Source organism: Gymnodraco acuticeps, unplaced genomic scaffold (assembly GCF_902827175.1).
Source record: "Gymnodraco acuticeps unplaced genomic scaffold, fGymAcu1.1, whole genome shotgun sequence".
NCBI classification, from domain to species: domain Eukaryota; kingdom Metazoa; phylum Chordata; class Actinopteri; order Perciformes; family Bathydraconidae; genus Gymnodraco; species Gymnodraco acuticeps.
The window spans coordinates 1,665,115-1,680,014 of record NW_022992085.1 but is presented as its reverse complement, the minus strand read 5'-3'; the positions used below and the strand labels follow the sequence as shown (position 1 = coordinate 1,680,014).

At 39.5% G+C, this 14,900-nt stretch overlaps 3 protein-coding genes across 4 annotated transcripts in view; 1 reads left to right on the top strand and 2 right to left on the bottom strand.

The window, feature by feature from the left end:
- Positions 1–139: 139 nt before the first annotated feature.
- On the bottom strand, positions 140–1,061 carry LOC117537340. The gene is made up of 2 exons (XM_034202527.1): positions 678–1,061; positions 140–483 (listed from the first exon to the last, which is right to left on the bottom strand). The coding sequence occupies exons 1-2, from the start codon at positions 1,029–1,031 to the stop codon at positions 184–186; spliced, it is 654 nt and encodes a 217-aa protein (XP_034058418.1). The 5' UTR covers positions 1,032–1,061; the 3' UTR covers positions 140–183.
- A 157-nt stretch (positions 1,062–1,218) lies between these two features.
- LOC117537394 (putative nuclease HARBI1) lies at positions 1,219–2,181 on the top strand. Its single transcript, XM_034202597.1, has one exon. It carries the CDS (start codon positions 1,219–1,221, stop codon positions 2,179–2,181), a length of 963 nt encoding a protein of 320 aa, XP_034058488.1.
- A 2,932-nt stretch (positions 2,182–5,113) lies between these two features.
- LOC117537397 (SPRY domain-containing protein 3-like) overlaps positions 5,114–14,900 on the bottom strand; it is a 58,977-nt gene continuing 49,190 nt past the window's right edge. For both annotated transcript variants that reach the window (XM_034202600.1, XM_034202601.1), the window contains exons 9-11: positions 13,860–13,979; positions 12,129–12,262; positions 5,114–8,027 (exon numbers count right to left, since the gene is read on the bottom strand). In XM_034202600.1, the coding sequence (XP_034058491.1) occupies positions 7,893–8,027; positions 12,129–12,262; positions 13,860–13,979 (389 nt within the window). In that variant the 3' untranslated portion in view covers positions 5,114–7,892. The remainder of the gene's footprint in view (positions 8,028–12,128; positions 12,263–13,859; positions 13,980–14,900) is intronic.

Here is a 14,900-nt window from a genome sequence, read left to right as displayed (position 1 = left end):
CCATCTAGTGGATATGAAAAATAATACAAGGAAGACAAGAGACCACATTGTAGAGACATCTATAATGTTTAATTATATTTTTAAATACATAAAGGACATCAAATCATAATGAAATTGTAATTAAAAAAAATACTCCCACTAGGGTAACAACAATAAAGCATTCATTCAAAGGCAGCTGGATCATCATAGACGTGCTTTGAGGAGCTGAATTCTCAGTGAGGTTTCAGTTTGCTGAAGCCGGCACAGCTGTATTTGTTCTTCGGCCAGACGGATCTGCATCTCTGCCCTCTCCGTTTCACGGCTCAGCAGAGTCTCGTAGGCATCATCCCTCTGCTCTGGTTTTCTGGTGCGCTTGCATTTTCTCTTTAGAGGTGGCTCTTGCAGTGTGTCATCAGGCCTGGCTGAAGGTCCAGCTTCTGGATCCACATGGGTCAGGAGGACCTCATCTTCAATGGTGTGTGTCACATCAGGTGCATTGACGACCTGAAATGAAAGTTTATCAATATACTTTATACCCCTTAATAAGATGATCACACGCATGCAACCTGGAAAATTGTAGTACTAGGATGCTATGTAAGACATATAGCCATTGTAGTACTATGAAAATAACAATTATACAAGATAATAATTGTAGTTCTATAGGAACAAGGATAAAATCACACATACTTGCGACTCACCATCCAGTACAACGTTTGGTATTCCATGTAAAGATTGTGACTGCTGACCACCAATGATATCAAGTACCAGATCTGTGTATTGTCCCCTTTTATGTGGTTTGTTGCCTGGCTGTGGTCTTTGGTAGCTTGCTGCTTCAAATTCTTCCACCTCAACCTCACTTGGTCCACCGTCCTCTTGTGTCCAGATCCTGTGGCATTCACATTGTCTGTAACTTCCATCCATATTCCGCTCTTTACTTTAGTCGCTCCACCCTCTCTGTTAAAGCTACCAACTATGGAGTCATAATTGTTCCTTACACCCAGCAGCAGTGCATGGGTCTCAGCAGATGTAAAATTAGGCCCCTTTTTGTCCATCTTTCCAACTCAATGGTTTGGTCAGGTCAGCAATTAGTTGTATAGTTCTGGCCTTGCTATTAATTACATAATTAACCACAGGCCCTAACCAATCTGGACATTCATTCCAGGTGTGTATTTGCAATTAGTTGTTATTCAGAGACTGATGTATACGCCTACTGACTGAAACAACAGTCAGAACACAGTCATGGCAGGGATTGTTCACATCTTCCATGCTGGAAGGAGAGGTTACCGCCAAAGGGTCCACACCGAGCGCCCCAAACCTCTCCAACAGTACACAACAGAAGAACTGTACAATCGTTTTCGATTTGGACTTGATGACATCAACTACATTGCTGATCTGGTCAGGCCACAACTGCAGTGCAGAACCTTGCGGAGTCATGCTCTGACTGTAGAGGAACAGGTCCTCATTGCCCTGCGCTTTTACGCATGTGGAACATTCTATGAGGTCATAGCTGACAGCATGGGAGTCCACAGGACAACAGTGGGTGAAGTGGTGACAGCTGTGTCTGATGCACTGGCTCACCTGCTGGATCACTTTGTGACTTTTCCCACTGATGGTCAGATTGCCAAAGTGAAGCAGAAGTTTTTTCTTCTGGGAGACATGCCCAACACCATTGGGGTGATCGACTGCACCCATGTACATATTCAAGCACCTCGTCAGAGGGAGTGGGAATATGTCAACAGGAAAAGGAGGCACAGCCTCAATGTGCAACTTGTGGGAGATGCTGACCTTGCCATCACCAACTGTGTTGTGAGATGGCCTGGGTCAGTCCACGATGCACGTATCTTCAGAGAGAGCTGGCTGTTCACTGAATTCCAAACCAACAGGCCGGATGGAGTTATATTAGCCGACAGTGCCTACCCACTCCTACCATGGGTGATGACACCTTTTCCCACGGCCAACACTCCTTCACAGATGCGCTACAACAATACCCATGGAAGAACAAGGTGTGCCATTGAGCGCTTGAATGGAGTACTGAAGAGGCGCTTTGCATGCCTCAACTATCTGAGAGTGGAACCCCAAGGAGCATGCCAAATAACACTGGCTTGTATTGTGCTACACAATATCGCTGTCCATCGCAGAGTCCCCCTCTCTGACATCGATGATCCCCCAGAGCCCCTCGCACCTGCTGATGATCTAGGCTAGGGGTATTCAACTAAAATTCAACGAGGTCCAGTTAGAGAAAATCTCCCCATGCAAAGGTCCGGAACTTCAAAATGTCTAAGTTGCTTTATGAATTAGTGTGATATATTGAAGTAGCCTGTAGCTTTATCAATGTCTGCATGTAATCAACAACTGACTGCCAATCAAATAAAGAAAGTACAATTCATAAACAACAATATTTATTGTCAATTAACATTAAACTATACAGATATACAGTAACATACTGTGGATATGTGTAATGTTCCTCTCGGGCTGCATTTAAAAATAAAATAGAGAAAATAAATAAAATAGCTTTTGAAAATATGTGCATCTTAAAAGTGCTTTATTTTAGATAAATAAAATAAAGTGTAGCAGCAGCTTGAGTTTCCCTTTTTCGTTGTTAACCGTTTCACATCATGACTTAACAGTTTCAGCCGATTATAGAACATATCAGTCTTTACATCATAACAATTGAACAGTTTTAACGTTTCTCTTTCTTTCCCTCTTATATTGCAGCCCCTCACTCACTTTTTTTTAATTCAGTGCGAGAATTGAGCTTGAGCTTGTCCTGCCAGGAGTTTAAATCTGGGCTGAAATGGTGTCAGGGCCATTCTCACACACATGCAGGTGCTCATTGGTTTCAGTGATGCAAACACAGGTATGGTGAAAAAAGAGAGAACTATTCGAAGCAGAACAAAAACAGCGTAATATACCATCTGACAAAGGCCTGTGCTATAATGCTTCAATTAACTGGCTATTCTTTATAATATACTCAGATCAATAGGAGACAGAGATGTTAAGTTATAAATCAAGGGTTTTTATTATTATTTATAGCAGGGGTGGGGAACCTTTTTCCTTTTAATTTTTACAACATCCTCCGAGGGTCGTACAAATTATTGAACTCAACCTCTGCTTAAAAAAACTAAAATCACAGCCCATTCATTTGGCCTTTCTTTCATGCTGTGCAAAGAAAAAGCAACCTCTTAATCCAGATATCTCACCATGACTCACGTATGCATGCACGTGCACGGTGTGGCATGACCACCAAAACAGAACGATATGGACACAAGATGTGTGCAAATGTATTTAGTTTCCTATCCATGTGAACATAATTTAAGTGGGGGGACCTAACCTCCTCTAGGGGGGTCCGGGGGCATGCTCCCCCGGGAAGATTGTTTTTAAATATTGAAGTTAAAAGCATCAATCTAGTACACTTTGAGAGCAAAATGAAGAGATCTATAGATACATCTTTCAACACCCATATGAAACAGAACTGTAAGCAGATTTTTCTTTTGGGATATTTTACAAATCACTCCCCTTTTAAACTGTATTCTTGTTATTTTTAACTTTTTTGTTACTGTCATATAGTATTTTATACCTGTTTTTCATTTAGTCTCATTAATAACTATAATGATCATATCAAGGTGTGCCTTAACCTCACTGAGTTGAGGTTATTTGAGCCTCTCAGGAGAGAGCTCTCTTCCACCTGGTTGTAGAAAAGCTCTTTAAATTCGTTAGCATAGCTAGCTAACCAGATGCTAATAACAACAGATCGCCACTGTGCTTACAACTAAAGACACAGCCACGCAAACACTGCGGCATGTGTACGGCTCCTTATGGGTATTGCAATATTTGAAGGGCTGGAGCGGCGTTCCGGTGCTCTCCGTCAGCACTCCTTTCAGACGAGACATATACCACGTGAAGACACGTTACGCTCGTGTTGTGTTCAAGGAACCTGTCCTTGGCCAGGAAAAACAGGTACTCGCTTGTTTAATTATTTTTGCGGTCTAGATTTCTTCTTCTTTTTTAAAGTGAGAAGCTGTCCGCCACTCTTAGTTTCTCCACGAATTACACAAGTCACCCAAATCAGCGTTAAAAAACCGGGAGGCCCCGAAAAATCCCATATTAATGTATTGATTATAGGTCCGGGTCCGTATAGGTCGGCGTCTCGGTCCGGACCGCGGTCCGCCTGTTGCCGACCCCTGATCTAGGCCCACCTATGGATTTCCCTCTAAATGAGAGACTGAGTGGTGGTGCAAGGCGAGATGCTATTGTCTGCAATTACTTTTGAAAGGTGATGACAGATGGACTTTTTTGTTAAAGATATTTTTTATTTAATCTAAATTACATTTGTGATTAACAATCTTTGTTGTGATACTTTTATGAGCATAAACATTTATGTCATCAACATTTGGTTGAAAACTAAATAGGCCACCACAAACGTGAGCAAAAAATGGAAAAATAAAATGTATTTCCCATGAAGGCTAACAATTGTGTATTATTTCAGTTAACAAACGTTGCCATCTAATTTAAATTGAAACATATTTTAAAATAAATTGTACAGTAGGCCTACATTTTGCTCTGGAAATCCACCCCTCTGGTGGGATCAGGATAATCCAGTTTTTTGGGATCAAATTGATCCCAATCCTGTGTTGTCGGTTTGAACTACCCGTTTTGAAGATTTGATCCAGATTAAAGCTTGGATTGGATTTCCTGATCTGATCGGATATCAAAGTGATCCTAATCCTGTTTTTTGGTTTTGAACTCCCCAAAAGATAAATCTGATCTGATCAGATAGGGATTCAAAGTTTTGAACTCTTGGGCCCTGAGGATTGAATGTACTTCATGACAAATACTTGAGACATTTAACTCGAAGCAGGAACACACTGAATTTACCACTTATTTCTTGCAAGCCATTTTAACTGAGATGACCTGAATAAATGAAATGTTGTATTCAGCTGAACTGAAGACTATCAGTGCTGAGGCGTTCAATTACATTATTATTTACTGAAGTCCCGATCCTGAGAAAAAAGTTAACATGATTTACTGAACGGCACAAAATCAGCAAAGTGTTTTGTAATTAAAGTTGACCAATCCTCAGTCACGAGGACACAAATGCTTGATTAAAAAGTACATTTCAAATAAAACACATTGCATTACTGAAACCTTTATTGATGATCTGAAACAAGGTCTTCAAAGTGCAAGTCAACGAGGCGAGTTATCACACGAGTAAAGAGACGCTACAAACATTTAAAACCAGATTTAACTAAGAATTTGGTTGAACCGTGAAACTTTGTAAACGTTACAATAAGTGACTTTAATACCCTGAAGTGTCTCAATGTCTTTGCACTGTCTAGCATAATTAACATAAGTCTCTATCCAGCCCTGCAGGAGGAGGACAACTTAGTGATTTACATTTGTATTCACATCATCAATGGCTCTAAAACAAGATGCATAACAGCTGATTACAAACATGGTCTCCAGCAGATATGTGATTTAAAACGTAACCCTTTGTAGTGATTTTACATAAAGTGTTATTCCTAGCACGACTGTCTGCAGAATGAAAGCTGAAACACTACAGCATCCTGCAGTTTGCACCTTTACAGGAATGTAGTTTATGTTGCAGGGCTGCTGGTGTTGTGATGGACGAACACAGATGTGGGGAAGGTTTTAAAGATTAAGATTATACAATATAATGTTTATAATTTGTGTGGAAACCAGCTCCCACTGACACAATACAACAAACTACAGTATTTCTCATTCACGTGCACAGATTGCTGAAGTCTATCACAAATCCAGTTCAGCCTAACAGAAGAATAACCGTTATTTTTTTAACTAATCCAGTTATGACCGATTATTCAACAAGAGTTAAACATCCAAGTCTGTTTTCAGGTATTTGAGAGGACTAGTATGTTCAATAAAAGGTTGCAATGTGGTTTGGGACTAGCTTTACGTTTGAAAATGAAATAAATCTGTGGCTGTGTTCAAAACTGCAACTAATACTTTTTTTTTTTACTAAGTGTGGCGTTCTAACGTGGATTGTGTGTACATATGAGATATTCCTGATGTTGACTTTATTAGAAAACATTTTAGTTTAAGATGGACGTTAACTGTACATAATTGACCATCCCAGAATGCATTGCTCCTCCTCAGACTGTTTAATGGCAGACCGTTTAAGAATTAACCGTCGTATACAATTATTCGAACTATTATATACTAAGAGGAGAAACGCGGGAGCTCACATATAGAACATGGTGTGGTAAACGGATTTAATTTAAAGTATTTAATCATTAAAAATAAAACCTGAAAATAATACATTCACAGTTAATACTGGTTTACATCTGCCATGAAGAATTGTTGTTAAACTGTAGGTTGGAAGGCGCCGATACAGCCGTGTGACGCAGAAAAAAAGTATTGCTTGAGGCTATGGTGTTTGTCGAGTTGCATTGTGGGAAATGTAGGCTGAAGGTTTTAGGGAAGAAGAATTTAGAATATTTATTTATTTTCAAATCTATAATTATGATTTCTAAATATTCCACATGACATCTTAAAGACTAAACAATCAAGAAAATGTTTGCACTGCATATTTAATAACGAAAAACGATTGTTGCAGCCCTATGCTTTTGCATGGTTACCATAGTGATCCAACACAGCTTGAAGTGAGTCAGCATAAAACCAGAGTCTCTGATCTGATCCGTCTTTGTGATGCAAACCTCTGCTGCTGCTGATGATGATGATGATGATGATGATGTGCAGACACACAAACACAAACATGCAGCAACCACAAATCATCTTCATCCTTGAGTTAACTCTTCATCACATAATGTTATCACAGAAATCATCCTCTGACTACTAAAGCAAGGAATTCATTTGGGAGGATCTCTTCTTGTAAACTTAACGGTGATATATTAGTATAACTTTATGGTTAGAAAAACAGGAGAGGAAAAGTGAGACAGGAAATAACCCTTTGCATGCACTGAGGACTATGTTAAAACCCAAAGTAACACATTACTGTGTGATGCAATCCAACACAGCAGCCAGAGCTGATTACATTTAATGATTATAAATTAAGCTGTGGATATATTGTATGGCTGATGATTGAGGGGTTGCATCACACTGCAAGGGTCGTTTCAGTTTGGTCCACTCCCTGTATTCTTGTATGACTCCCCAAAGTGCAACAACAAAACACATTCCCTGAACTTTTTACGTTAAAGATTTTAAATGTGTATTCTGCAGATGCCCCTGTAGAAAACATACCTGACATGTTTGTTTAAGTGTAGTCCTTCTCCGATTAGAAACAGTTAACAGCATCTGAATGTGAGGTTGTGATGGCCAAACCTGCTCGTATACAATAAGCGTGGATGCATTTGTGAAATATTGCAACAGATCCTCGGTTTCACTTCCAGCGAAGCTCCGGGAGGCAGCAGGTCCCTGAACGCTCACAGGAGGGCAGCCTCACCCAGAGAGAGGGAGGAGGAGAGAGAGAGAGAGGGGGAGGAGGAGAGACAGAGAGAAGGGGGAGAGACAGAGAGGGGAGAGTGTATTCCCTGCTCTGCTTAGCTTTGGGTCGTGACAAATGAAATAAACAGAGCTCATGAGAGGGGGTTTAACAGCTCAGTGTTGGACACACTGCATGCAGAGGGAGGTTAGATGTGAAGGTGATAGCCGTACAGATTGCATTGAATAAACCGTTAAATATATATATTTTCTTTTAGGTGCAGCATGCTGTAACCTACACAGCTTATGTTTGACTTCTCTGCTACTGTACAATCAGGTGTGTGATCCGGTTGTGATTCTTTGATGAGACAATGTACAGGTCTTATAAATAAAAGCAGAGACAGCGCCGGTGTGTTTGAAGTGTTCGCAGCATGCTAGGCTAGGTGTGAGCTCTGCAGGGCAGCCAGCTGTTAGCAGAGCTCACAGTGGGGGTCCGCTCAGCCGCTGAGGGGGTGCAGGTCCACCTTCACCTTCTCCCCGCTGCTCAGCATCCCCACGGTGGGGAACAGACCCCCGGGAGGGACCCTCATCTCCCTGCGGCCCATCAGCTTCCCGTTCCTGGTGAAGAACACCTGCAGCACCACAAGGGGGCGACAACCAGTTAAAAACACACTGATAAAACACCTATATATCTTTTATTATTGTGTGTTTAAAGTTATGTTGATGCTGTCTACGATGCTGCCAGCTTTAGACTATTCTCAGGAATTGTCAATGTAATACCCAGTTTCTTTTTTTCTCTTGTACGGCATGTAAAGGTTTCGGGTACCTACTTACTGTATAGTGTGTATAGTGTGTATGTCTTTGCTTTATTGTAACTAAAAGAAAAATTCAAAAGAAAATATTAAAAGAAAAAGAAAAACGCTATTTTGATGGTACTGATATTTATTTATTTGTTATTATGATTAATTAGATTATATTATATTAGAGTAGATATACTTTATTGATGCCAAATTGCTTTAGTTTTTTGTTACAGTAGCATGTCAAAAACATTGCATATGTTAAAATGAACCAACAGTAAATATACATGTACAAACAATAGAAAGATAGAAAGACAAATATCCATAGAGTATAGAGTTCACAATTACACTTACAGAATAAGTTAGAAAATGTTTAAGTAGTCTAACCCAGTGTTTTTCAAAGTGAGGGCCCCGACCCCCCGGGGGGGCGCCAGGGGGGTCACTCAAAGTTTGAGGGAAACTTATTAATAACTCTATCAATCTATGTGTCCTTTGATGCCAATCTTTTCATATTTGTTGTCCTTTCAAGCTAATCAGAATCGAGCTGCCGCTACTGCGAGTGAAAATCTGCTCAGCTTTTGGAGCAAGTGAGAGCTAGTGAATGTTTCGCTCTGCAGCTGGATGAGAGCACGGATGTAGCAAATGTCGCAGAATTGCTTGCATACATCAGATTTATTTCAGAAGACAACTTTGTTGAGGAAATATTATTTTGCAAAGCACTGGAAGGTAGGACCACACGGAGAGACATTTTCCAAGTTTTAGATGAGTACATCATCTCAAACGGACTTGACTGGTCTCGTTGTGTGGGTGTGTGTTCAGATGGGGCAGTGGGGCTATGACAGGCAAAAAAAGCGGAGTGACAGCTTTGATCAGGCAGAAGGCCCCAAATGTAGTGGCAACACACTGCATGCTCCATCGGGAGGCACTTGTTCATTTAAAAAAAAAAAAATTGCAACAGGGGGGTCCCTGTCAGAGGATAATGCTATATGGGGGTCCTTGGCATGGCAAAGTTTGGGAACCCCTGGTCTAACCTACGACTACATATAATTTAAACATAATTTTTTATTATTTGTTATGACTTTTTATGTGATAATTCTACTCTTTGTTTTACTTTTAATTTCAGCAGAACTAATAGGTTTGTTTTGTAAAGAAAATGTACACGCACACTTCTGTACTTTGTATTTTGCACCGAACATATTAATCAGTTAATGATTGAATCATTATTTTGTCTGTACTGTTATTACCTTATTTATATTATTATTAATATTTTTTATGTGATATTTACTCCATTAGTATTACAGAGTATATGCAGGGATCCTGAAGTCAAATGTAAAACCTTTTAAGACCTTTTTTAAGACCCTTTCCACACATTTTAAGACCTCATCGCCACTTGGAGTTTTAACCGGTTACCTTGGCGACACACTTTACCTCACATTGACTATACACAGTATTGATTGTCCTTCCTCCTTATCTTCCAACCATTTGGACGCAGACTTGCATTTCCCCATAACGATGTTGTTTAGCAACCGGTGTAAACGGACCTTCGCACGCTATCAAGCAGTGAGCGTGCGATGTCCTGTTCAGATGACGTCAGATCCAACGGGATGCCATCAATAAACTACACAGAATCACACTACACACCTATGCAATGATTACATTCAGGCAAACTGTAGAACACAACCTCTTTGGACCATTTATATACTTATTGAAAACAAGCTACAAAATGTAATACCTTGGAAAATGCCTTTTAATACTTTTTAATAGCCTTAACTTTCACTAAATTGATAGACCGTTTTTTGTACAATATATTTTAGTTTTTCTGTATTTTGCAATTAATAAATTGCAAAGCTTCTATGTCGTTGACGAAAAAGAAAATGAAATCCATGAATCCGCTGAAGGAGCACTGGAATAATCACTCAATCATAAATGCCTTATGATGATGACTGATGAGACAGACTTCTCTTGAGAGCACACGGCGTGCCGGTTGAAAGCGGGAATTATGTGCAATGAGGAAATATCTTTAAACAAATAAGTGATAGTGTAATGTCTGCGTTGTTGAAGTGGGGGGGAAGAAAGTCAATGTTTACTGAACATGTCTCTACTAAATGAGAGTGATCAAACATTATCCAGCCGTTCAAAAGAACATCAAAAAGCTTTTCAGCGCTAACACGGAGCGCAAACAGCGACACACTGAAACATCGTGGAGTCATTTACTGCGCCACCCACTCGAGAAGAGAAAAGGCTTAACTGCTATTGACTCTCAGATGAAGGGTGAACTGCAACATGCTTCATTACTTTGATCAACCTCCCCCTCCCCCGCGCAGCAGTGCATTTTGGGTAATGTAACCCACTGAATTATTATGGGCCAATCCTCTGTTTTATTTCATCCTCACCCTGTCATAGTTTTATTACAGCGTGCACTCACTCACCCGCTCCCCTCTGGCTTTGACTTGCACAACTGTGTGGGTGAGTCGAGACAAAGTGGAAACCGCAGAATTTAAAACAATAACAAACAAACAACAGCTGGAGCTTGAAAGCGGTCAGCGATTAGAGAGCAGAGAGATTTCCTGGAAGGTCGTAACAGTTGGGGTTGGATTGGAATATTAACAAACAGTTACCAGTGGAGTTGCACCAGAATATCAAGGTTGTCATTGACGCAAACTGCTGAGCTTCTGTTGTGAAAAACATTTTAAATATCAGCAATAATATACAATATATTGACCAAGAGTTCTGATCTATTTAGGCTGTAGATTATCTATATCAGGGATATGACTCTGTTGCAAACTGACAGGACGCCATGTACCAGTTAATAAACAAAACATTAATGATATTAATACAATTTAATGAACAACGTTTAGATGTCCACAAATTATCTTTCTTAGAGATTCCTTACTTTCAAATGAACTTAAGGTTTCAACTAAATTAGGTAAATCGGCACATGAATCGACAATAGGCCTATGTGACAGATTCATCTGACATCAATGAGTTTTTACTAAATAAACAACTCGAATGTTGTAATGATTCATAAATATAACGTTTATTTCAATGCTGGTAAGTGATGATTTAGAGAAATTAGATGAGGTTGTCCGGCAGTGGCTCAGTCAGTAGGGACTGGGAGCTGTAGGGTCGCCGGTTCAAGTCCCCGACCAGACCTAAAATACGGAGTGTGGACTGCTACTTGGAGAGGTCCCAGTTCACCTCCTGCCCTGCTGTGGTGCCCTTGAGCAAGGCACCGGCCACCCCCTTCCCCCCCACTCCCATTGCTCCCCGGGCGCTGTGCAATAGCTGCCCACTGCTCCTAGTACTAGACTCCTGGTACTAGGATGGGTTAAATGCAGAGAACACTGTGTAAATAACTGTTTATCAAGTTTACAAAATAAAATGAAACGTTGATTTGTTAGTGTTGTCAATTTTGCTAAGCTCTTCAATTGAAATTCAGATGTATACTGTATTAGATATTCTTAAAGCAACTTTTTATATTTATTTTTATTTCAACTAGCAGGTATACAGTACATATTTTTGTAGTATTTTTTCCAATTTCTTATCTACATTTTTGCTTTTATTTTTGATTTCATTGTGTCTTACTAAGTGTTATGTTATGCACCAACACCCCAGACAGAAATCCTTGTATGTGAAAACCTACTGGGCAATAAACCGCTTCCTGTTTCAGATTTACAGCTTGTTATGCTGTCCCCTAGTGGCCACATGAACATACCTGAACACAGATTTATATTACTTCCTGTTTAAATCGTAAAACGCTAATGAATCTCTCTAGGTCGTCCTCAGACCAGCCCTCCATCGTTGCTTCCAGTCATCCCAGTTCTCCATACATCTGGCCAGTTCATTGGTACTTTGTGCTAAGGAATCTCTAACATTCAAAGTTTATGTTTGTGCAACAATGGTTAGCACAGCTGTGTGCTGTTTTTTTTTCCTCACCGTGACCTTCCTGGCCTCCTGCTCGCCCTCTTCCCCGTCTTCCTCTTCCTCCTCTTCGTCGTCGAGGTACAGAACGTTCTGGACTCCTTCCCGACCCTGACGGACCTCCAGCCGATCCCAGTCGTCCACGTCACCTGAGGACAGCACAGAGCACCGTGGGGAGAAAGGCTTATTTTTATAATTAAAAAAACATGAACGAAAACATAGAAAGGAAAAGTAAGACAGCTAAACAAGTTCAAACATTTATTTATTTTTCAACAGGAAAAGCAGAAATTCTAGTAGGGCTGCACAATTGGGAAAAAATACCCACTTGCAATTATTTGAACTGTTAATGCAATTGGGATATGCTTCGCGTAGTTGAGGGAATTATCGTTTTTGAAACATTATTAAGCATTAGCATTCGAAAACATATACAAATGTGATTTTTTATTAAGAGGATCTGTCCCAAACAATGGTTTTTATTAAGTCCGAAGAATACCCTTTGCCGGTCGGGACTTCTCTCTGGCTCCTCATTACTTAATTTACATATTTTTCTCTTACCAAATATTGCGTTTAATGTGATATCTAGCACTATATGTACTATGTACTAGTCCATATTGGGATTTTGATCCAATTTCAATTGATAGTGCAGCCATTAAGTCTGCATACCTCCCATAGCTGACTACCTGTTTAACTGCACCTTAGCCAACAAAATATATACAATTCTGTATACCCATCCACTTGAAAAAGTTTGACTTATTTCATTTCAATCTTTATTTCGAACATATTAAAAAAATAATAATAATAAATCATGTGTCTGAAAGGGAGCAGGAGGAAGCAATGCTTATTAATTCCCACCCCTTACTTGATCAATGATTGTCCTTTAAATCATTATGCAAGTTATTCCTACTTACATTTATACACACATATACAATCATTTCTGATCTTCAATCACCTTTCTTCATTTTCATAGTTGTCCCAAAAAGTGTTTCTGTAGATCCTTTTAAACTGAATTATGTTTGTGCTTTGTTTAAACTCCTGCTCCAAACCATTCCATAAAGTCACCCCACAGATTGTTATGCTCTTACTTCTCAGAGTTGTTCTGACCTTGAGTTGTTTAAAATGTAGATTTCCTCTCAAAGTATACCCACCCTCTCCGTCTACGAACAGTGGTTTTAATTTCCTAGGAAGTAGATGATGTCTTGCTCTGTACATGATTTGTGCCGTTTTAAATGTAACCAGGTCAGTGAACTTCAATATGTGTGACTTCAAAAATAATACATAGTGTGTTCAAGATACCCAACATTATTGATAACTCTTATAGCCCTTTTTTGTAATGTGCATAACGGCTGTAATTTGTAATTGGCTGTATTTGAAGCCGTACTTGCAGGATTCTTGCTGTTCTTTTTTTGTATACTCCTGGTTGGTTTTGAAAGTCGCTTTGGATAAAAGCATCAGCTGAATTAGATGTTTTGTTTATGAATCTTAACAAAGTTAGTTGCTCTCTCTGAATTGCAATAACTGGATTGGTGATGTATGAGAAGATCCCCTTTGAGTGCTTGTTCTGTTTTCTGTGCGGGGGATCTTGGTTTGCATCCAGTTTCTTTCCCAAGCGCAACACCATTAAGACTCCTTTAAGACCGAATGTTGCATTACTCTAAACCACAATAAGTACGTTTAAGAGCGAAACCTCCCACGCCCGATTGTAATGAGTGACGGTTTAATCGCAGCGCCTGAACCCTCTGCCCTCACCTTCTTCGTCCAGGATGTAGTCTCGTGGGAACATGATGCCGCAGCCCATAATGTCGCCTTTCAAGCAGCGAGGACCGAAAGCGTCTCCGACCCCGCTGCCGTGGAAGACCTTGCCGTCGTCTATCAGAGGAGAAAGAATGATTCAAAGGCTTAATTGTCATGCATTACAGTGTAGATGTTGGCAATGAAAAACTAAGTCTAAGTTCCAGGCTCTTCGATAAATACAACAGTAAATATATTTAAGACATACAGAGTAGACGTGAAATAATAAGGGCAAGGTGCAGGTTAAAAGCAGTAATAAGTAACATATATACTACACTACTTTTATCTGACAGCTTTAGTTTCATTAAATCAAGATATCTAAGAATTTATGAGAACAGCAGCATTTTTTTTGTAAGTTTCAAGAAAATACTTTTTTGATATTTGTTCGAAAGGTTTCAAGTTACAACATTTCCTGGTTCCAGCCACACACATGTGAGAATGTGCTGCATTTCTTTAAATTGTTTGATAAATTAGTTTATATGTTATAAAGTTGAACTGTTTTTCGGATAAAACTAACATTTGAGTTCTTACAAACCAAACAATGAATACATTAATGGAGAAAATACAACAGTCACTGGTAGAGTAACCCAATAATGTTAAGACTACTATTGTGAAGTCAAATGGAAAAAAACAGTTCAAACTAAAAGGCCAAGTATCATTTATATTGCTGTTTATGATGATTTATTGAATCAAATCAATGCAACCTGAACCGGCTAACCTATAGCAAATGTATTAATGGATTAGGCAATGATGTATTTCTATCTTATCTTAAATATTGTTGTTCTTGTTGATGTTGCAAATGAAGCTGCTCTGATGCAAGAAAAATGTCAGACTCCATCTGACAGTTTTACCATATTGTATTATTATAACATTTACGTTTTTGCTGACCTGGACACCTGCCTAGCTGCTGTCGCTAGAAGTATTGATGCTACAGGTCTGATGGTGCTGATTGAACTTTAGTTTGTAGGCGTGTGAAATAACTAATGTCTCCTGACAAAC